This window comes from Lepidochelys kempii, chromosome 9, assembly GCF_965140265.1.
Source record: "Lepidochelys kempii isolate rLepKem1 chromosome 9, rLepKem1.hap2, whole genome shotgun sequence".
Classification (NCBI taxonomy): Eukaryota; Metazoa; Chordata; order Testudines; family Cheloniidae; genus Lepidochelys; species Lepidochelys kempii.
Window position 1 is genome coordinate 25695771 of NC_133264.1, and position 23542 is coordinate 25719312.

Genomic DNA, 23542 nt, shown 5'->3' on the forward strand with positions numbered 1-23542 from the left:
AACCAAAGTAAGCAGTACTATATAATAGAGGTAGGTAAGCCAACAAAGGCATCAACCTTGTTCTGGCTTATCTCTGTATCCATGTAATACTGTAAGCCAAAGAAATGCCAATCCAGTGAGTATGTTCTTGTAAGGATAACGGCCTTATATAGCACTCCACGGGTTTACTTATGAATAATTGTTTTGGACAGATTCCATCACTTGGCATGGACTTTAACTTGGAGCTGCAGCACCTTCATTTGTTGTAACTAGCCAGATCTATAATCTGAACCAGCGGTTCTCAAACTGTGGGTTGGGACCCCAAAGTGGGTTTCAACTCCATTTTAATGGGGTTGCCATGGCTGGTGTTAGACTTGCTGGGGTCTGGGGCTGAAGCCGTAGCCTGAGCCCCACTGCCTGGTGCTGAAGCCCAAAGACTTCAGCCCTGGGCAGAGGAGGGGCTCAGGCTTCGGCTTCAGCTCTGGGTAGCAAGGCTCAGGTTACGGTCCCCCCTGGCTGGGGCTTCGGCTTTGGACAGCTGTCCTGCAGTGGTGTAATCATTTTTGTTGTCAAAAGTGGGTTGTGGTGCAATGAAGTTTGAGAATTCCTGATCTGAAACATCATTCTAATGTGCTACTCTCTCCCTTCTACTTTATTTTGAAAATATGAATATTGTAAGTGCATTTATGAATTAGAAATAGAACAGTAACAGTGTAAGCAGTTTTTGTTTGGTCTGTCTACTGTACAGGTAAAATGTATGTTATTTTACAGGACTGTAGGAAATCAAAGAGTTTTAATTTTTAATATTAAGTCTCAAGGTATTAAGAACAGAGCATACAACCAATGATGCATACGCCCTCACACCTCAGAAATGTATTTCCTCTCTTGCAAAAATACAGTTGTGGGGAGGGAAGTTAAATTACTTTGAGATATTTACACACTACTGGAGGGCTGGACCTCCCTATTTTAATAGTACTCTATATCTGTATACTCCATAATATTATATAAAGTATTGCTGCTTAAAACAATATTTGCATTATATCTTACTGCTGGCAGTCTCTATAGGAAAATAGAGATTTTGATATTTTCAGTTCAAGCCAGATTCTTGATCTTGATAGTTTTACACTATTATAAAGGAATTCCTTCCGACTTACACTAGTGTAAACCGAATCAGTCAGATCCCAAATCTATTTTGTTCACAAGGAGTGAGAAACAGCTGCAATTGCCAGACAGAATGAAATTTCAGTTTTTGCACTAAAATTAACACACTGTGAGTGAGTCTTCAGTCCCCACACACCCACAAAGTTAATTTCCTGAGGAAGCAGCATGTATTACAAAGACAGAGAGAGACAAGCACAGGTGCATTCTATTGGGATTGTCATACTGGTGCTCTGAATAATTAATATGATTCCACCCCTTGGGGGAAAAAAAAAAACAAAACACGCCAACAACTCATACTCATCCCAAATCTCAAAATGCCACCTGCAACCAGGAAATAGCAGCTCTCACAGACAAACAAAATATGCAGATATGTAAAACTTCAAAGACTACACTATAGCAAGCAATTTTAATGATTTTTTTAAAAAACAAAGACCAATTTTGAGTTAGATTGTAATCTGCAAGTTAGTTTTCTAGGCACCAACTCAGCGACAATATAGGATTTCCCACAGCAAGCAAGCTCATACAAGATTGCAGAAGCATACTTTCATAGATATATGAGACAAAGAAGCCAGAACTATTGTGTTGCTAAACTGGACTTCCTTAAGATTTGAAGAATTCATTTTAATCCCTGAGATGGAGTAATATTTTACAATATTGGAAGATTTCAGTAAATGTTAAAAAAAAATTAAAAAAACAAATAAAATAAGTAAGCGACATGCAGTTGAAGAGTTATGAGCAGCTTCCACTTTTCAGCAGGCAGGCAGTTAAATTATTAGTTTTTGCAAGACCCCATTATAATCCACCAAGAAGCCCAAAGTCCCCACCCCTGCCCCAGCTCTTCCTGCCCCCACCTCACCTCTTCCCACCCATTTCCATCCCCTCCCCCAAGCATGCCCCATCCTCGCTCTTCCCCCTCCCCCAGCAGCGCCTCCTGCATGCCATGGAACAGCTGATCGCTGTGGGTGGGAAGCACTGGGAGGGAGAGGGAGGAGTTGATTGGTGGAGCCACCAGCGGACGGGAGGCAAGGGGGAGAGGAGGGGAACTGGCTGTTGATGAGTGCCCACTAATTTTTTTGCATGGTTCCTATGCAATAGCTATGCCCTGAGACCCCCCAGAAGTCTCCAATAAAATCATGGGGGGTGGAATAAAAAAAAAACAAAAAAAAAACGACAGACTTGACAATCCAGATAGTTCTAGCTAAAAGTAGTTGTTATTGGGGCACTGGATAAGGTACGCCACATGTTGGGATAGGCATGTGTGGAATCCAGGGATCTTGAAAGATGTGTTGTGGGGGGGGTGTTGATCATTGTAGCAGTGGAGCTATGTCTGCAGGTTTTGCATCTGCTCTTCCGGCAGGATCTGGTGCTGCTTTGAGAGTTGGCGTGTCCTGGTCTGTGGGGAGCTTGCTTCTTATGATAAGCTTGGAGAGATTGGGGAAGGGAGGTGTTTGAAGGTCAGAAGTGGGGGTCCAGGAAAGATTTATTTCCTGAACTAAATGCCCCAACAACTATGTGGGTAAAACCAGACAATTCTTCACTTTCAAATGTACTCACACAGGAAAATGATAAAAGACAAGAACACCCTATTACCTGTTGGCGAACGCTTATCACACAGCGATCACTCGACATCGGACCCATCAGTCCTCACCTTCAAAGGAAACCGGCACAACACTTTCAAAATATGAGCCTGGGAGCTTAAATTCATTACTCTGCTCGACACTAAAAATCATGGACTGAACAGACACACTAGACCAGTGGTCTCCAACCTTTTTACGCAAAAGATCACTTTTTGCATTTCAGATCAACCCAGGATCTACTCTGCCCCTTCCCCGAGGCCCCACCCACTCCATTTTCCCGTCTCTCCACCGCTCACTGTCCCCCACCCTCACTCACTTTCAATGGGCTGGGGCAGGGGGTTTGTGTGTGGGGGGGGGGGGGTGCAGGCTCTGGGCTGAGGGGCAGGTGGTTGGAGTGTGGGAGGGAGTTCCGGGCTGAGCCTGGGACAGGAGGTTGGGGTGCAGGAGTGAGGGGTGCAAGCTCTGGGAGGGAGTTTGGGTGCAGGAGGGAGCTCTGGGCTGGTGCAGGGTGTTGGGCTGTAGGAGAAGGTGAGGGGTGCAGGCTCTGGGAGTTTGGTGCAGGCGAAGGCTGTGGGCTGGTGCAGGTGATTGGGGTGCAGGAAAGGGTGTGGGCTCTGGGAGGGAATTTGGATGAGGGTGCGGGCTCTGGGCTGGGGTGCGGGAGTGGGTGCGAGGTGCAGGCTCTGGCCAGGAGGCGCTTACTACAACTGGCTCCTGGCTGGCGGCACAGCGGGGCTCAGGCAGTTTGCCTGCCTGCCCTGGCCCCACACAGTCCCCAGAAGTGGCTGGCTGCTGGCACATCTCTGCAGCCCCTGGGGGGGACAGAGGCAGTCCATCTCCGTGCGCTGTCTGCGCCCACAGGCACTGCCCCAGTTCCTGGCCAATGGCAGTGCGGAGCTGGTGCTCGGGGCGGGGGCAGTGCATGGAGCCCCGTGTTCCCCCCACCTAGGAGCCAGACCTGCTGCTGGCCACTTCTGGGGTGCAGTGTGGTGTCAGAACAGGTAGGAACTAGCCTGCCTTAGCTGGGCGGCACTGCCGACAGGACTTTTTAATGGCCCGGTTGGCGGTGCTGAACAGAGCCACCACGACCCAGTGCCTTACATTCCACGAGCCAGTACTGGGTCGTGACTCTCAGTTTGAAAACCACTGGAATAAAAGACATTACCTCACCCTCCTGGCCTCTCCAGTATCCCGAGTCCAACACGGCCACAAATACACTATATAAGTTAAAAAAACAAAAAACAAAAAAACAAAACAAAAAATCCCCCACAACCGTAGAAAACGTAAGATAAAAAATCCCAAATTATTCCTTCACTCTTTAAAATAGGTCTTTTTAAACCAATAAAATGTAAGTACCTCCTATTTTAGCTTACCACCATTAAGAATACTTGCAAGTTACACACTGAAATCTTCAGTATTTCATTACAAAAGTTGCTTCCTTTTGTTTGTGATGCGGTATCTAACTTGCCTCTTTAATTAGGAAACTATGGTTTTTCCTTGGTTGGGGGGGGGGGGGGGGGGCAATCTGGTATACAAACCCAGTTTTGCGAGCAGCTGAGAACAGGTAACATTCCAAAGTATTATTTGACCTTTGGGTGGTTTCCAATTTATGCAGTCCAGCTGCATTCCATTGCCAAGATTATCTCAGGAGTTGACAAGCCATGCAGCCATTAAACAGACATGATTTTAGTGGTATCCTTAAGGGATTACAGAAAGTGAGCTAAAAACATTTAATAACTCTATATCCTCACTAAAATAGAGGTATCCTTGCAATTTGTGAGAAACCTTTTAATAATCTACAATATTGCAGTTTGAGGGTCTTTTTTGAATGGGTGAATAAAGAATGTCCACTTCAACTATAGTTAAACATAGCATGAACTCACTACTTCTTGAGTGGAAAGGGAGGACCACAGCATGCCAGCTCAAATGCAGCCACTCCATATTGAAAGCTGGAATCCTTAACCAGTCCTTCTTGATCCCAGGACTGTGTGCATAGGAGCTATCCAATCCAGGCAGGTTCAAGAGGGAGCTCTGTTCTATCCTTAGCGGAATGCTGCTATGGCAAACACTTCCAGGCTTCAGTGAGAAGTTATAGGGATGTTCCTACAGACAGTTCATTTTCTGAGCTCTCTGACTGGTTGGGAAAATGTAGTTCTAGAAACAACAAGGAATCCGGTGGCACCTTAAAGACTAACAGATTTATTTGAGCATAAGCTTTCATAGGTTAAAAACCCCACTTCTTCAGATGCATGGAGTGAAAATTACAGTTGCAGACATAAATTTATTGGCACATGAAGAGAAGGGAGTTACACTGTGACAAAAGGCAACATATGAAGAGTTCTCTGAACCTAGCAATTCCATAACAGTGCCTCGGGTCAAGTTCAGAATGGATATGTTTTATATACACAACTGTAGCAAGAGGAGAGGGGATGGCCCTGGAAGTTCAACCTGGGAGGAACACATAAAAGTAAGATTAATATTACTAGCAAAAATATAGAGATTTCTATTGGGGTACCTTTCTTTTAAAGCAGCACTGTCTATATCTCAGGTGTCACATGTAAACCCTTGTATAGGTAGATACCTGCTTGAGGTATTTATGTGAGGTATTTACATTAAATACTTGGTTTCTGTAGAACTGAATATTCATTTTAAAAAACTGCTTGCTCTCATAGTTGTGAAGAAAACCTTCAAGAAGTGACCCAAGTACAGCTAATAAAGTGCTGTCTGCCTGATACAAAAAGCCTGAAATAATGACTCAAGAGACAAAGCGTGTGAATTCCTCTGCCCCCTAGGATGTTTACATTTGAAGGGTAATTACTGGACTTTAATGTCAATGTGAACCATTTCATTAGCAATCATATTAGTAGATGTAATGGGGATAAGGATGAGTGTGAAGCACAGAGGACTAGAATTTGGTGTTGCTGCAGGAAGGAAAATGCAGAGGAAGAACAAGAAAAAGAACAGGGAAGAAAGACGGGAAAGGTAGGAAAGTAAAAATAGTGGTGGTAATTTTTCTCACTGAGTAATGATGAATACAACATATACTGAATACATACATAACAATAGCAGCTGAATACTTAAGCTGTTACTTAAGGGCCGCTGTCTACCATTAAATCTTTGACATCAACGGGAGAGCCGCCATGCATGGTGGTTAGTGACCGGCACTAAAGTTATGCCCCAGTCCATCAACCATAAAAATGGGATTTGAGTCTCTCCAAGAGTCTGACACCCTGGATACATACAGTCTTCATCATGCATTCAAGAGATAGAAATCAAAGTTTGTATTAAGGCGGCCAGAAAAGTTTACGTAAAAAGTCCATGTGTGATTTTTACATTAAAAATGCAGATATCGTCTACGTCCTGGAAGACTCCACAGAAGCTGGAGAATAAACTGAATCAGGATCACAAGAAGCTGCATGCTAAACAATGGAGAAGGGATGGAATTTTTAGCCACTATTTAAAGCTCTGGGCCAGAAGGTAAAAAAAGATGCTGGATTCAGGCTATAACTTGCCAACTGTTAATTCCCCCCAGCCAGGAGGGATGTGGAAGACAATGACTCAGCTGAGGTAAAAACAGTGGAGCCCAGGCCTCTCACACTTTTGAAGGAACAGTGAGGAGTGAAGCAGTGGAAGAGCCACTCAAGCAGGTTCCCTCAACCAACCTTGTGGATTTAATCATTAGAAATCCATTTGGTGTTAATGCTCTATGGCCCAATGGAACCATGCTGCCAGCAGGCCAGCTGCACAAAAGCACAGGGACTCACTGGGTGTCTCCTGTGATCTGCTAGCTTCAAGGGCCAGGCTGTTCTGCAGCAGATGCTACAGTGCCCTAACCCCTCAAAGAACAAGCATGTTGAAGCAACTCTGAGTTTCCTGCTTCTTTGTGATACACAGAAAAGTAAATGGGGCCCTAAGCGATCCCCAAAAGCGCATTTAATATACTTATGCATGATTGGGCTGCAAAGCAGCATGATGTTTAAAGCATAAGCCTCTAAAATATTTCAGAGTTCCATGGGATTTGGCCATATGATGCCCATTAAAGCAAGGGGAATTGGGTTGCTAAATCCCATTCAACTATTTGAGAACATAAAGGTAGGCCATTAAGTCTTACCATTACAAATGCAGGATGAGCTCAAACTAGGGGCTGTGGATGGATCTGACGAGGAAAGCACTGTAGGAATGAAAGCCTAAAACCTGATGCGGAGCATGCCTACGTGTACAGTATCATGAGGTTTATCATCTTCTAGCTAAATCTCACTGAACAAATGCTTTTCTGGAGTGCTTGCTCACTGTAATACACAAATGCAGTTCTTTTAATTATACTTCTGGTAGGTAAAACTTTTGTAACAAAGTCTTTGTATCAAGATTTGAGGATTTCAGTAACTCAGCCAGAGGTTAGGGGTCTATTACAGGAAAGGATGGGTGAGAGTCTGTGGCCTGCAATATGCAGGAGGTCAGACTAGATGATCACGCTGGCCCCTTTTGTCCTTAAAGTCTGAGTCTAAATGTAAGTACTGCTCTACATGCTGAATGTTGTTGGACCAACACTGCTTATCAGTTATCTGTGGGACTACTTTGACCTATACCATCAATCCTGGCCTTTAAAGAATTTGGACTTAATCACTCCTTATTGTGCTAACTGAGCTCTACAAATATGGTTAATAACTTGGACAGGGCAAGTGAAAATAAGCTTCAGGATACAGAAAGAAAACTCATTTTGTACAATTTCAAGGAGCTGAATGATTAGGACTTATAATGCAGGGGTACAACAAAGTGATTTTTATGGCAGCAGTGAAAAAAGCATGGGAAACCCAAACGTGCAAATGTAAACACACAGTGTCTTAAACTTGAATATCACCTTCAAAGTATCCCTGGTTACATCTTAAAAACTAGAGGAACTGTACCACTGGTGTTAGTACAGTCATTAAATTATTTAATGTTATAACATGTGCAGAAGCCAGTTCAAATTTAACTTTGAAAAACTGCATGGGAATGGATTTTTTTTGCACAGCTAAGGTGCAATGGATCACATAAAAGAATGTAATTAGTAAGTTTGTCTGCATTTGTGCAGTACATATTTTGTGATCAGAATGACTGTGGTAGGATCACAGGAATCAATACTTTTCAACTTCATGTGTTTATTTAGAAAGATCTTGGTACAGTGAATATATAAACTCCATAATTAAGATCAAGTTTTATTTACTGTAACTTATAGGGTCCACTAGGATCTCACAGATTCCAACAGCTGGAAGATGTTATAAATCAAAAGAGCCAGAGTTTGGAAAGAATACATTATTGCAAAAAATTATCTCAGAAGCTGGGTAACCAAGCTATTCCACAGGAAACCAATAAACAATGTAATACAGATAATAGACTTTTTCATTGTTTTCCAATTCAGAAGTTTACTTAGCTACCAGCACAATAAAATATTAACTTTAGTCCCCTGAGAACAGAAAGAAACACACTGTTTAAAGATGTGTGATACAAATCTTTGATGCGCTGCCAATGTTTCAAAAAGGGGCTCCCATAAAAGTGTTCCCTGTAGCCTGTGATAAACCCTGTGTCCCAGCCGTGTGTGTACTACAGTGAACAGGCTGGGGAGAAATCTATTCACTTGAATATAACCAAGAACTAAGGCAGCAAACAAATCATGCCACACTTTGCTGGAAGTGTTCACATTTTGTTTCTCAAAAATGCATAAACTACAACAGAATTATAGCATAGTGCTCAATCGTACTGTTTGAAGCACAGGCTCAAGATTTTCGAAATGATTTTTAAAATACCTGATATTTGGTGTAACTGGTCAACCCAAAAGCAGAACATCTGCTCTTCAAAACTATTTTTTAGTAACCACAGGAGCAAATCATCTCTGTCAGGAATGACAGAGCAGCATCTGCAGAGGGCATGAACTCCATCAAAGGCAGAGGAATGACCATAACGATCCCTTCAATTTGGTGGTGGAATTTTAACAGGGTGCTCCCAGCAGCCTCCTCTATCACATCACATCACTGATACCGATTCTCCAGGAAAGAATAGTATGGAGAGACATTCCTGTTCTACATATTTATTTATCTTGCTAAAATGTATACCTTTGCTGAGTCACTATGACTGGATTGGATTTTCATTTCTGTTTGATCTCCAACCAATGCAATTCTGAGTATGGTCTGATGGAGAAATAGGAGAGACTCAAAAATGCCTCCTTAATTCATTCATTCTTTGTACAGGCACAGCATACCAAAATGTATGACTACAAAACTGTAAATGTTTTGGCAGCACTCAATGCATTTTTAGTCAACATTTCCACTCACATGAGGTTTTGTTTTTGTGCTGCAAGCATATTATGCATAACCGCTTCTTCTCATATCTTCCTCATTCACTCAAACATGCAAACAGTTGCTAAAGGAATAATCTAAAAAGGCTTTGGGAACAATAAATTATACTTGAGGTAAATATTGAATAAACAGCCGTTGTGAAGCCAGGAAGTTTACGTTCTCATTTCCCCAGGGTGACTCATGCAACATTCAAGACAATTGTGGCTTGCGTGTGACTCAAGGAATTAGACACACATGCAGTTTTAGAGTGTCGAATCCCTTACCTCTTCTTCTTTGTGATAATAAGAACATCATTGAAGAGGAAGAAGTACACTTGCTGCTTACAGGTCCTTTTAGAGAAGAGTCCAGTGTCTTCCACATATGCTGTTAATTCACCCCTTTTCACTAACCACCGGGAAGAGGAGACCAGTGGAAATGGCTACAAAATAAGAAAAAAAACGTTTTCATCGTAAGTCACAAGCCTTCTGTGAGACAAAGGAGTATCAGGATCACTTGGAAAAATGCATGAATAAACCCAAAACAAAGATAGGAGTATAGGTGTCAAATAGAGACTTCAAGATTCAAAGTAATGTACAATGCAGGAGACACCTGCCAACAGTGGATGCTTTAGAAGTACTGGCTACCTTCACACTACATCTGCTCAAATCAATTAAGAACAAACAATCTGGAATTGAGCATGCTGTGAAATGGACCTACCAGCATGTTTCCACCTAATGCAGAACTAAGTAAATCTCTTCAAAAGGGCAGAAATAAAATGGCGTTTAAATATTCCCAGACCACCGTCTCTCATAAAGCAGAATTCAAGTTACAAACAGAAAAATTTACCAGATTAGAATACTGCAGTTACTAAAATAGAAGAGGTCTGAAAGTCAGTAAAATCACAGCAAAGGTTAAAAACAAAAGCAAATGTATCTGAAAGTCAGGAAACAGCAAAACCCATAGCTATCAACTCCTAAACATCAGAAAAAGAACAGTTACTTGCCCTACTACAGTAACGGTGGCTCTTGGAGAGGATGTTGTCAGGTATAGATCTTACAGTAGCGCACATGTGCCCCACGTGCATGTGTCCTTTTGCATAGCAGTCCACTGGAGCCGCACATGCATCCTGTGCCTCCTCACGCTCCTCTATGAGAGCAAAAAGGGTGGAGCAGCTGTGACTTTCCCTTCGTTCCCTCACAGTTCAAAGCCCACGGTTGCAGAGGACTCTGAAAAGCAGGGATGGAGGGTGGGCAGTGGGACCCAAACTGACTGCATCTTATAGCTACTGTTGGGTAAGTAACCCTTCTTTCTTCTCAAATGTGTGTCAGTATGGATCCCTTTGTAGTTGACAGGCAAGCAGCATCCTCTACGGAGTGGAAATTATTAGTGAAATAATGATTGCAGCACCGCTCCCATCAACTTGGCATCTGACCTGGCTGCCATTTCAAGAGAGTAATCTTTAATGAAGGTAAGTGAGTTGATCCATGTTGCTGCTTTGCAGATCTCAAATAGCAGCATATTTCTGAAGCTCAAGGATCAAGACACTGCCTGTGCCCCAGTGGAGTCCCTTGATATTTGGAGGCACAGGACCATCGGCTATCTGAAAGCAGGCAGAAAAACACTGCACGATCTACTCAAAGTCTCTACGATGAGACACGTTGGGCTTTTGATGGGCTGACTATAGCCACAAAGAGGTGGGGACATAACCTAAAAGGCTTGATCCTATTAAGGTAATAATTGACTACCCCTGCTCTATTTTTTTTATCAATGTCCAAATTTCTTGCTCAAGGTATAGTCAAGGTCCAGACTCCAGAGCAAATAAAAAAAACGAACAATAATGATCATAAGTAAATAAAAAGATTTCAGGGTCCATTCAAAAGTGTCTGGTGGTCTGGATTTGCCCCGCTGTCTGACTATTGACTACTGCTATAATAGAGTTCGAGACATCCAGAGCCCACAGCTTCTTTTCTCCCAGCATCAAGCGAAGTTTTAGGAAGAACACTGGCAGGTTTACTGACTGACGCTGAATTTGGAGACCACCTTAGGGATGAATTTAAGGTGCAGTCTCGACACAGCTTTATCTTTCTAAAAGGTTGTAAAAGGAAATCTGGTTAGAAGGGCTTGGAACTTGCTGACCCTCTCCTTGCAGAGCAACTATAAAAACACATCTTGAGGGTAAAGGGGCGTACCAAGCAATTTGACAGTGGCTCAAAAGGAGGCTCCATATGTTTTGGGAGAATGACACTGAGGTCCCACCTGGGGTTGGGTCTCTAATAGGAGAGTAGTATGCAGAAAGGCTTTGAGGAAAATGGATACTGTTTGATAATGAGAAGACTGAGCAAAACTGCACCAGAATGTGACATGCCAACGTTACTACAAGGTGGACCTTGAGAATTAAACGCTAGGCCAGTCTGAAGCTCAGCACGTAGTCGAGGACTCTCAATCTCAGGGTCTATACTCAGTCTAGATTGTCAAGTTGTCCATATGGAAAATCTTTTCCATTTAGAGGAGTAGGATTTCCTAGTAATGACTTCCTGCTCTGGATGAGAATTTCTTGAATCTGTATAGAGCAGTGTCTGTCTGTAGCCAACATCCAAGCCATTAAGTGCAATGATTGTGGGTCGTGATGCAATAAACTAACCATGATTCTGAGATTATGACTGGACAGGCTGGGAGATATACTGGAGGCCAGCTGGATATTTGCAATGGGTCTGACAGATAGAACTGCCTTGGCCAGGGAGAAAGCTGTCTAGACAAACATGCTAGTTTGATAAAATTCAGCCTTGGACACTGGAAAGCATGTTTTATTATTTTGTTTGTTACCATACCTGTTTTTTCCCCCTCTTACTTAGTATCACTTACATCTCTTTTCTTTACTATAAACCATCTCAGTGCTGTTATACTGAAGTAAAGTGTCAGTCCTCAGCTAAACTAACAGGCTGGTGTGTGCACTGTCTCTTTGGAAGCAGCGAACTTAAAAATTTCTGGGACTGTCCAGTGAGAGGGACTGGACACTGCAGAGACACATCACTGGAGAACTCTGGAACTGGGGTCCACTGACCGCTATGTGCAAGGCAACGTTAAGACTGGCAGCGTCTCAAGAAGTTAGCTGATGAGGCAGGGAACTGACACAGATTAAAGCTCCAGCAAAGCTCTCTCTTGTGAGGCAAGGAGGTACAACACAGTAGCTTACGGTTCTGGGTGCCCTGAGGACAGCGTCACCCCAGGTTGTTGCTGGTTCCTGGAACATGCCAAAACAACAGGATTATCCCGATGACACCATGTCCACAGCCTGATGGCTTCTTGGCAGAAAGGGGATAAATGAATACCTTCTTGTTTGTTTATAACAGTGCACTGAGGAGGGGTTGTTTGTGAAGGTCTCCGCTGAGGAATTCTGCAGAACAGACAGAAATCCTACACAGGCCAAGCTCATGGCCCTGAGCTCCAGGACATTTACACAGTTTCAAGTCATCCTGGGACCAGGTTCCCTGCATCTGCAGATGGTTCAACCTGTCCCTGAGGTGTCTGTGAGGAGTGTTGTTGCCAAGGAAGGGTCACAGCATTCTTCAGCTGCAGCCATGAATTCAGCTACCACAGGACCTGAGGTGGACCTGTGGCTCTTGTTCAAGTGGTGCCTAGATAGTGAGTGATCTGCCATAGAATTAGGGACTGCACATGAAGCCTGGCAATTGGAATCACATATGCACATGCTGACAAGTAGCCTACTAGTCCTAAGCAAGCATGTACCATTGTCATCAGATCAGATTTTAGGCAATTTGTCACGGATTGAAGAGACTAGAACCTGTCCTCTGGGTGGTAGGCTCTTGCCAACTGAAAGTCTATGACAGAATCCCTATGGGCTATCATCTGTGATGAGTTGAGAGACAATTTCTCAAAGTTCACTAGGAGGCCTAGCTGAGGAAACACGAAGAGGACATACTCCAGGGCTGTTGCAGTCTCCTGTTGAGACCTGCCGCTGATCAGCCAGTCTTCTAGGTAAGGATAGATGTGAATGCCCTGTCTTCTTAAACATGCTGCTACCACTGCCAGGCATTTTGTGAATACTCCTGATGGCATGGAAAGTACTGGTAATGGGTGGACCCTATTATGAATCTTAGATATGTCCTGTGGGCTGCCTGGATAGCATATGGAAGTACACAACCTGCAAGTCAAGCAACATAAAACCATTCTTGAGCCTGAAGAGATGGGAAGATGGAAGAAAGTGTTACCATCCTGAACCTGAGGCTGTGCATGTATTTGCGGGTCTAATATAGGACGAAGATCCCCTTTCTTTTTGGGACAAGGAAATGCCATGAGTAGAAAGAAGCCTCTTCCTCCCAAATTCTGCTGGCACTTAGATGAAGCAATGAAGCCACTTCTGTTTGTAACAGGCTCTTGTGACAAGGATTCCTGAAGAGGGTGGGGGAAGAGGGGATGGTAGGAGCTACAGAGTGAAATCGGATAAGGCTCTCTAGCACCAATCTGTCCAAAAGGCATGGCAGACCATGCCTTGTGAAATGGGGAAAAGCGGATTCAGAAGGTTGCATGCTCTTAATTGGCTCTGTTGTTGTTCCTAAAAGCCTTATTAAATTTGCTAACAAGCCACAGGAGCAAGGTACATCACTGAGGAGAAGGAGGAAGATTGTGTTTCCGGCTTCATCTGGGCTTCTCCTTGGGAGGCTAATCAGGCTGTTTGGCACAGCATAGTGGCTTCCTCTGTCTCATCGGGGTCTGGTAACTATGTGGTTTGAAATAAGGGGCTGGGGTATTGTCAGGTTCCCTCCCCACTCTGAACTCTAGGGTACAGATGTGGGGACCTGCATGAAAGACCCCCTAAGCTTATTTTTACCTGCTTAGGTTAAAAACTTTCCCAAGGCACAAATTTCACCTTGTCCTTGAACAGTATGCTGCCACCACCAAGTGATTTAGACAAAGAACAGGGGAAGGACCACTTGGAGTTCCTATTTCCCCAAAATATCCCCCCAAACCCTTACACCCACTTTGCTGGGGAGGCTGGAGAACAAACAAGATAAGCACAAACCAGTGTTGGATTTTTAAGACCCAAAAAACCCAGTCAGATTCTTAAAAAACAGAACTTTATTTGAAGAACAAAAAAAAGATGAGAACAACGCTGTAAGATCAGAATGGAAGATAATCTTACAGACCGTCAGATTCAAAACACAGAGAATCCCTCTAGGCAAAACCTTAAGTTACAAAAAAGACACAAAAACAGGAATACACATTTCCTCCAGCACAGCGAATTTCACAAGCCAAAAACAAAGAAAACCTTACGCATTTGCTTACTTTTACTAACTTTACAGGAGTTGGAGGGCTTGCATCCTTGATCTGTTCCCGGCAAAGGTATCACACAGACAGACAAAAGCCTTTTCCCCCCTCCAGATTTGAAAGTATCTTGTCCCCTCATTGGTCATTTTGGGTCAGGTGCCAGCCAGTTTACCTGAGCTTCTTAACCCTTTACAGGTAAAAGGACTTTGCCTCTGGCCAGAAGTGATTTTATAGCACTGTATACAGAAAGGTGGTTACCCTTCCCTTTATATTTATGACAGGTATAGATCCCTGTGGAGTGCCAGGAAGCCTCTGTGCCCTTTAAGAAATGTAGCGTGTTATTTGTGTGCTCACTGAATAACTCCATCTCTTCAAAGGGCAGGTGGTTTATTGTGACTTTCACTTCTCTGGGAATGCCAATGCTTGAAACCATGAATCCCATCGCATTGTCACTGCTGTGGCGATGGAGCTAGTCAGTGTTTGAAACATCCATTGCAGCTTAGAGGGCGTTTTAGGCACTTACTGATCCTCTTCAACGAAATCCTTGAATACTTCTCAGGTGGGAGCTTTGATAGAAAGGCCGTTACTTCATCCCAATTCAGGAAATTATTATTTGGCCAGAAGAGTCTGACAATTTACACCTGCAGCTGAAAGGAGGTATAGCAGTAGGATTTCTCCCCAAACAGGTTGAACTTTGTTGGGTCCTTGTCCTTTGGGATGCTTTTGCTGGATGTAGATTTCTCCTGCACTACTGAGATGACAAAGAGGTGGGCGTACAAGCACTCAAACATTTTTTTAGGGACTTAATACCATTTTCCCACCCTTTCTGCAGCAGATGGTATAATGGCAGGTGTTTGCCACAGGGCCTGTGCAGGGTACCCATTTGTTGGAAGGCTGATCCTGGGTGGGCCTGACATTGCTAGTACTTCAGGTATCAGGTTTATTAGACCCATCAGGAATGATTAAGAGGGCTGACAGCTGAGTGGGAAAATATTCTTCAAGCATGTGAAAGGTTTTCCAGAAAGCACAAGGCGGCACAGGATGCATGCATAGCCCCAACAGACACAGCTGTTCAAAAGACTCCAACCTTGCTTGCATGAGGCACATGTGCACCTACACTGGGATCTGTATGGACATCATCTCAAAGACTAACATGGAAATACTTGGGCTAAGTCCAAACATCTATGTTAAAAAGGTTTCTGGCTAGGATTTTATTTTCTTTTTATGATAATGAAAATGTCTGATGTATATTTCTATTTCTCCTGTACATAACTTAAAAGTATTAATTTTCTTGGTTCTCCCCCAAGAATAGTTATGAAAATTGTTATAATTCTAGTTACTTGTGTGTATGCTTGTAAACTGCTTGTAAAAACAAAAAATATACACAAAGTTTAATGACCCTTATATGAACCAACTAGGACTATAATGTATCCTTATAGATTGGTTGCAGCAGGAAATCAGCCCCCACCAATTCAACACCCAGCCAGGAGAATATGACACACCTTCTGGGACAAGGGGAATATGGAGAGATTCACTGCTGCAGAGTTTATAAACTCTGCTAGAGAGAAACTCTGAGTGCATTCTTGGTGTGAAAGCCAGGCCCTATTGAAGTAAACGTCTAAACTCCCATGGTCTTCTGGAGCTTATAAAAATCACTGAGTGCGCCAGCCTCAGCCCCTCCTTACAGGACACAGATAATCGCAGAAGACCTAGCGAGAGATGCTGGGGCTGGGACCAGGGAAACCCACTGGGTCAGGGCAGACTGTGGCGCTTATCAATCCTGCCCGTTCATGGTGTCTCTCTTTCTCTAGTCCTAGATGCCAAGAGGTGCCTGAGCATGGTGAATGTGTCTGCTCCTGCACAACTTTAAAGCCCCATGTGAGTCACAGCAAAGTATCCTGAGGTGAGTGCTCATGCAGTCGACCAGAGACCCTGGGAGACTGGTTAAATTCTGATAAAGTTAGAGGTGGGTGGAGGGGGTGTCAAAACTGACTTTATAATGGAAAGCCAATCAAACTTTAACCATGAGGGAACACACTCTTTCACTAATATCCTTGTGTTTGATGATCACGTGAACCAGAACCAGTACAGGAGGAAAGGAAATCTGAGAGGTCTTTAATCCTCCATTACTGTGGCAGAATCCTAAAACCACTAACCATTTCCCATAGTCCATTATGAAATTTTGATTCTGCCCTTCCCTCTGTTATCTCACTGTTCTATCACTACCAGTGACTGATTTTTCAGCTACGGAATTTCTCTGCACCTGAATTTAAACTTTCTTGGCTGCTGCTAAAACCCATTACTTGTCTTGTCATGTTTGACTAATGAAGACAACTGCTTTATTTCGTCTCTAGAACACCCCTTTACATGCTCATAAAATATTTCTCCATGCAGCTGTCAGCCCTTGTAATCATTCCTTATGTGTCTTATTTTTCTGGCTTTTAAGTATTTTAGCTGTCCTTTCCTGAACTGTCTCCAATTTGTCTGTATTTGTACTGTAATATTATGTCCAAAAGGGACCACAGTATTTCAGCTGTGATCTCACTGGTGCAAGAATTAAAGGGTGAGAATAAATACATCCATAGTTTTAGAGGCAACAACTTTCTTCTTGCATATGAAATATATTACTGCATATGCCTTTTTAATGACAGTAAAATAATAAAATTGTTCACAAAGTGCCCTTCCTGCCTATGCTATACAACATAGAAAAGCCAATATAAAATACAGTAGATGCTGGGCCAGAATCTCTCTCTCCACCCCCGCCAGCTGCTTTTCACTTAACAAAACTTGCAAGTTCTTGTTCAATGAGGACTTCCCTTTTAAATGTCCACAATTTTCTATTATCCATTAATTTAATCTCTTTTCTACTATTTTTTCCAAGTCATAAATATACTAAATATTGGTATGCCCTCTTTTAATCTATATATGACACCACATAGATGCTACTCTCCAAGCAGATAATGAACCAAACCCCAATTGCTCTCAGTGGACTAGAGTGTGCAATCAAACTGGTTTTATTTAAATTGAGATTATTCCAGTGTACACCCATGCAACAGTACAGAATTAGGTACTGTGTTTGGTTTTCTAACCAGATTTGTAACCAATTTACAATAATTCTAACCAACCCACATTTCTCAATTTTTCCTATAAGAATATCATATAATTCCCTTTATCAGTAGCTATCTCACCTTGTTACTGTCACCTCATTGTCACCTTGTTCAAACTCACATCCCATGGAAGGTCTAATTCAGCAGTTCTCAAACTTTTGTACTAGTGACCCCCTTCAGACAGCAAGTCTCTGAGTGTGACCCCCCCTTATAAATTAAAAACACTTTTTTATATTTAACACTATTAGAAAAGCTGGAGGCAAAGCGGGGTTTGAGGTGGAGGCTGACAGCTCACGACCCCCATGTTATATCCTCAAAACCCCCTGAGGGGTCATGACCCCTAGTTTGAGAACCGCTGGTCTAATTAGTTCAGTACTTGGATATGAAACTCATAAGAAACTCCTCAGTGCTGCAGGAGGTATTGAGTTTCATCATTATGAAATCAAAGTAATAAGTTTCATAGCAATATTTGACTTGAAATTTTGGCTCAGTTCGAACCAGAAACTCAACCCACTCATCCAAAACTCAGGGATCACGAAATCATGTGAATGAAACCTAACATTGCTAAGACAAATGCCGCTTCCCATCTTTCTCCACCAAGTGATCAAGACTCCAATTTCTGTTGGAAGTTGATCCAATTAAATATATTAACTAACCCATTTTCTCTCTTTAATATCCTGGGACTGACACAAATACAACTATATTAATATCCCAATATCATGTTTTCATAACCATGCAAACACAGCGCTTGAGTTTCAACAATGGTCTTTGACAGTAGCAGTCACAAAATGCATGCTGCTCCAAATAATTAAATTCTTATTTCTGTTTGCAGGAAAAAAGCCTCTCACTTCCCCAGTACTGTACATGAAATCTCGAACTGAAGACACTGAATAAATATCCTCTCAGCTCAACTAAAAATTAAATCTTCAGGATGGGCAAACAGCTGAGTAAGTACATAAAAAGGAAACTAAACCATTTTTGGAGTGGCTTTGGTTATTCAAGCTTCACGAACCAAGTTAGATTGAATGAAACATTGTAGTAATTCTAAGAATGTCATATGGGGGCCTAGAGATTATTTTATAGTTTAAATTATGTGTATTTCTAAGAAAGACAGTCTCAAGATATTCAATTATTTTATACCTAAAAAGGGCTTAACTAAGCTTTTATTTGCTATTAACTCAACATACCTCAAAATTGCTTTCTATGCCAAATAAATTCAGCATATGGTTTCCTAACAGGTTAGATTCCAGAGAACACTTGCTTTGACTTTTAAAAATATTTTTTTCTAACTGTCAAATATATGCAATGCTGAACACAGAATGTCTTTTTCCTATATACAAGAAACAGGCTCAGCATAATAAAGTGTATTGAAACTATGCCAAGAAAAATCAGCCTTTTACAATCCGACTGGCAAACTCTCAAACCACAGCTAAATTTTAAACCACCAAGGAGTCATGTTTAAGATATACAGAATGGTACTCTAGCAAAAAAGCTAAAGAATAAAAGTTGCTTGTTTTATTCCCATGAAACTGATGAGAGGGGGAAGTTGCAGTATACATTCTAGAAGAGGGTACACTGTAAGAGATTGATCCTTCTGCCTAAATCAAGAACAACAGATTATGGACATCTTTTGTGGTGAAAATAAAGAATATAAGCCATTTACAGTGGCATTTTGAGAGCCTTTTGGCTATATAAACTCCTAGAAACTACTCAGACTTGAAGGCTCTGGAATGACAAATCTGAAAAGATGGTCTCCCAAATCTCTTGAGAATATTATCCCAAGGTCGTTAGTGAACTTCATGATCACCTTACAAAGAATTTCTTATTTTGTTTTTGTTATTGTAAGTGAATATTTACACCCTATTTTTCTATTTTTATTGGAAATATGTCAATAAAAATGCTGTAGACCCTTTGAAAAGTCTTGCTCCAGAGTCATGAACTTTCCCTAGCCAAGATGGGGGTACAGAAATCCTTTAAAATATACAGACTTTAAAAAAAAAACAAAAAACACAAAATGGTACTTTTGTCACTGCATTAGTAAGAAGTATTCTTGAGAAATAATGTCATCCCATGGGTATGATATTCCACTTACAAAATGTTTTAAATGAACATTTTTGAGATACAAAGAAGATTTTTTTCTATATTGTTGATACTTTGTAAATCACATTTGACTCTTGTTCGACAGGCCACTGATAAAGGAAACAAACACCACAATCTGTAACTTTGGTTGTACTCAAAAGATTTGGAAAATATCACTATCATATGCAGCCCTTTTAATAAGTACTGAACTCTAATCATTTTAATGAGTTTAACACAATATGTCAACAGGCAAAACAGCTGTGAATGTAATAATGTCGGATACTTGTTTTTTCCTGCTAAACAATATATACTTTACCACTTTTAAAATATGTTTTAGTTAAATTATTACAGTATTTTTAAAATGCACTACACTTCTCATAGTATCTTCTTAGTTTATTGAAAATATCCAAGAGCTGACAAACCCAGAAAAGGTAGGGAGAAAGAAAGAAAGAGACAGAGAGAAAAAGACCAATGAACGGTTCTATATATCATCTGTGTTTAAACACTTCTACAGAACTTCATGAGTTAAAGAGACAAGGTGAAATCCTAGCTCCACTGAAGTCAATGGGAATTTTGTCATTAACTTCAACAGGGGGGCAAGATTTCACTGACAGTGAGAAGCCTTCTGTCCGAATATCCTGGTTTTTATGTCAGGTTTCAGAGTAGCAGCCACGTAAGTCTATATTTGCAAAAAGAACAGCTTATGCTCAAATAAATTTGTTAGTCTCTAAGGTGCCACAAATACTCTTGGTTTTTATGTGTAACTCGTGTAGGGTGACCAGATGTCCCGTTTTTTGGGACTTTTTCTTATATAGGCACCTATTAGAATCATAGAATATCAGGGTTGGAAGGGATCTCAGGAGGTCATCTAGTCCAACCCCCTGCTCAAAGCAGGACCAACCCCATCTAAATTATCCCAGCCAGGGCTTTGTCAAGCCTGACCTTAAAAATATCTAAGTAAGGAGATTCCACCACCTCCCTAGGTAACGCATTCCAGTGTTTCACCACCCTCCGAGTGAAAAAGTTTTTCCTAATATCCAACCTAAATCTCCCCCACTGCAACTTGAGACCATTACTCCTCGTTCTGTGTCATCTGCTACCACTGAGAACAGTCTAGAGCCATCCTCTTTGGAACCCCCTTTCAGGTAGTTGAAAGCAGCTATTAAATCCCCCCTCATTCTTCTCCTCCTCAGACTAAACAATCCCAGTTCCCTCACCCTCTCCTCATAAGTCATGTGTTCCAGCCCCCTAATCATTTTTGTTGCCCTCCGCTGGACTCTTTCCAATTTTTCCACATCCTTCTTGTAGTGTGGGGCCCAAAACCGGACACAGTACTCCAGATGAGGCCTCGCCAATGTCGAATAGAGGGGAACGATCACGTTCCTCGATCTGCTGGCAATGCCCCTACGTATACATCCCAAAATGCCATTGGCCTTCTTGGCAACAAGGGTACACTATTACCCCCCACCCTTTGTCCTGTTTCTTCACGGTTGCTATCTGGTCACCATACTCAGGTGAGTAGTGTTAACTTGTGTAATTACTTTTTGTTTAAAGCTCTAGCTGCTTGGTGTTCGTAACTGAGATATGGTTAGCAATGGCATCTGTTGCTCTTTGAGCATTCACAGCCTCAGCTGCTCTCAGGAGACAAACTTTTAGTCTTTTGTTGAAAGGTCAGTTCAGCATCATGGCTTCTACAGTCCCCAGCTAATTTGCTTCATTTTCTCTGGCTGTGAATCTGTCAGTCTTAAAACTTAAGGAAAGGCAAAAGTTCTGCACATGCTAAACGAGTTCATGAATGCAAATATCATACCTTGATTCTAAATTCCAGCTGGTTGTTAATTGTGTACATCATTTCTGTCCTTTCCATTTTTCGAGCCCCTTCGTTGCATAAACGGACCAACTAGAAAGAAAAAGGAAAAAAGTGTTCCTACTTTAATGTATTTAGATATTGCATTACTAGTTTTTCCTTTACATGGCAACTTTTCTGTGGAAATGCATACCACTGAAGAAGCAAGAAAATCAAAGAAACTGATTTTTTTTTTTTTTTTTTTACAGTAAACCACAAAGAGGATTGATTATTCCACACAGAACAGTACAAGTGGCACAAAGTATCTAACTCAAAAGGACCGCAGATCTTCAGTCCAAAAAACTTAATGGGCACCCTGAGAGAACATAAACTCTAACTCTGGCAAGTTAAGTGAGTTGTATAGTTGTGACCCAATGTTATATGCTGCCCTTATAACTGCAGACATGCAAATTGTTTATTGAAGGACCAAGGCAAACGTTATGATGCTCTTTTGGCAAGCTAAGGAAGGTAGTATTTTACAAAACTATTCACTCATGCTTTAGAATGTGATTTGAAAATTTGTCATATTCCTCTAGAGCCCCACCCACCCCACAAAAAAAAAAAAGGGAGGAAGATCAGGCATCCAGATATGTTAAATGGAAAAAATAAAATATACTCCTTAACCCCTTCCATGGGCTCTCCAAAAGTCAATGGGCCCCTTCTTGTTTCTCAATTCCTGGAAGGGGAGAGAGATATGTCTGAGCAACAGCATACTCCATTGATTCACTCAGTTCCCCAGATCCTTCCAGTACCACAGCAATTCAATGAAAAGGATAGCTAATGTACTGAATGCTAACACCATGACTCCTGCTAATCCCTGTCAGTGTTGAGTGGTGGAGAGTAGGATGAAAGTAGGAACACAAATCAATTGAGTCTGTCTGGATAGCCTTCTCTAGGCTAACTTGCAGCATCAAAAGTCTAGAAAGGACAAATGAGCCTTCCAGCTTTTCAAATAGGAAAAAAAGCTCACTTTTTATTTTGCTATAATTGTTGTTGGGGAGATAGGAAGCAGCATGTTAGCAAGTTAGGCTGTTACATTTTTAGTGGATTTTATATAGGAGACAAATTAAACTATTTTGTTGCACACGACTAGGCAATGAATTCAGTGCAACAGCTGAGTATTTGAAGACGATGGGGACAAAGCCCTTATACACTAAGCTCTAGATATCCTTCCCTGAGAAAAAAAAAATTGTAAAACATTTGTTCTACAGGAGGATTTTTATGAGTCAGGGATAAAAGTCATGCTTATTGGGTATAGTTAAGCAGCATCCAGAGAAAGAGGTATGAACAATATCAGTCAGGCAAATTCTCCTCCCCCTTCTCCTATTCAGTCTGAATACTCTGTACACTACAAGAAGTTCCCACAATAAAATTCAAGTGTGTTGGCCGCAGTATTGTGTTACTGCAGCAGTTCAGAATTTTTTCTGAGAAACAGAATCATTTAAATGTGAAGCTGATCTGTCAGTGACTGTTCCTGAATAAAGCAATTTGACATTTTCATCCTTCATTACTCTTCCACTTTAAGAGAAAAATTGTCAATTTCCATGCATAAATAATTTAAATGAGCCAGGAATGCTCAGAGCCTAAGGCAGTGTCTAGCCCTAACATATAGGGAACCTTATTTCCAATAGGGGTATGCCCAATCCATCAAATTTAATGACATTCATTTGTGTACTGTAGGGTCTCAAATTCTAAGATCTCAGAGGCTAGTTTCTAGATTTCCATTTCAAACTGTCTCTCTCTTTATTTCAAAAAGCTTTTGAGGCCAACAGTTTTCATTGTGAAGTTGGAAGTTGTCACCAATGCCAAATTCTAAAACCTCATTATCAGCTTTAAAAGAAACCCATTGGAGGTTATTACAGAATTAATTATGGGCAATATTTATGATTTGGGTATTAATGGATTGCTCCTCTATTGTTGCGTGTACTCAATACTTGTTCCAAGCTGAAAAGAGATTTTCAACACAGCTCTTATTGACTGAAATGGTTTAATTTCATTAAAAAAAAAATCCTTAAATGTTGTTAGGAGCTCCAGTTTTCTAACTCTAGAAAATCCATGGCAGTTTCCAGGCTTTGGGTGTTGTACCACTTTCCTTTTTTTGGACAATGACGGGAGAATAGAACCAAGTTGTCCAATTTCATTATGAAATGCATGATCAAGAAAATAATGAAGGAGGTAAATAATACATCAAATAAG

General features: G+C 41.6%; 1 protein-coding gene across 4 annotated transcripts in view; it reads right to left on the minus strand.

The window, feature by feature from the left end:
- Positions 1 to 23542, minus strand: part of ARHGEF26 (Rho guanine nucleotide exchange factor 26) — a 115074-nt gene that overhangs the window by 34739 nt on the left and 56793 nt on the right. For all 4 annotated transcript variants that reach the window (XM_073359637.1, XM_073359638.1, XM_073359636.1 and 1 more), the window contains exons 10-11: positions 21311 to 21400; positions 9313 to 9467 (exon numbers count right to left, since the gene is read on the minus strand). In XM_073359637.1, the coding sequence (XP_073215738.1) occupies positions 9313 to 9467; positions 21311 to 21400 (245 nt within the window). The remainder of the gene's footprint in view (positions 1 to 9312; positions 9468 to 21310; positions 21401 to 23542) is intronic.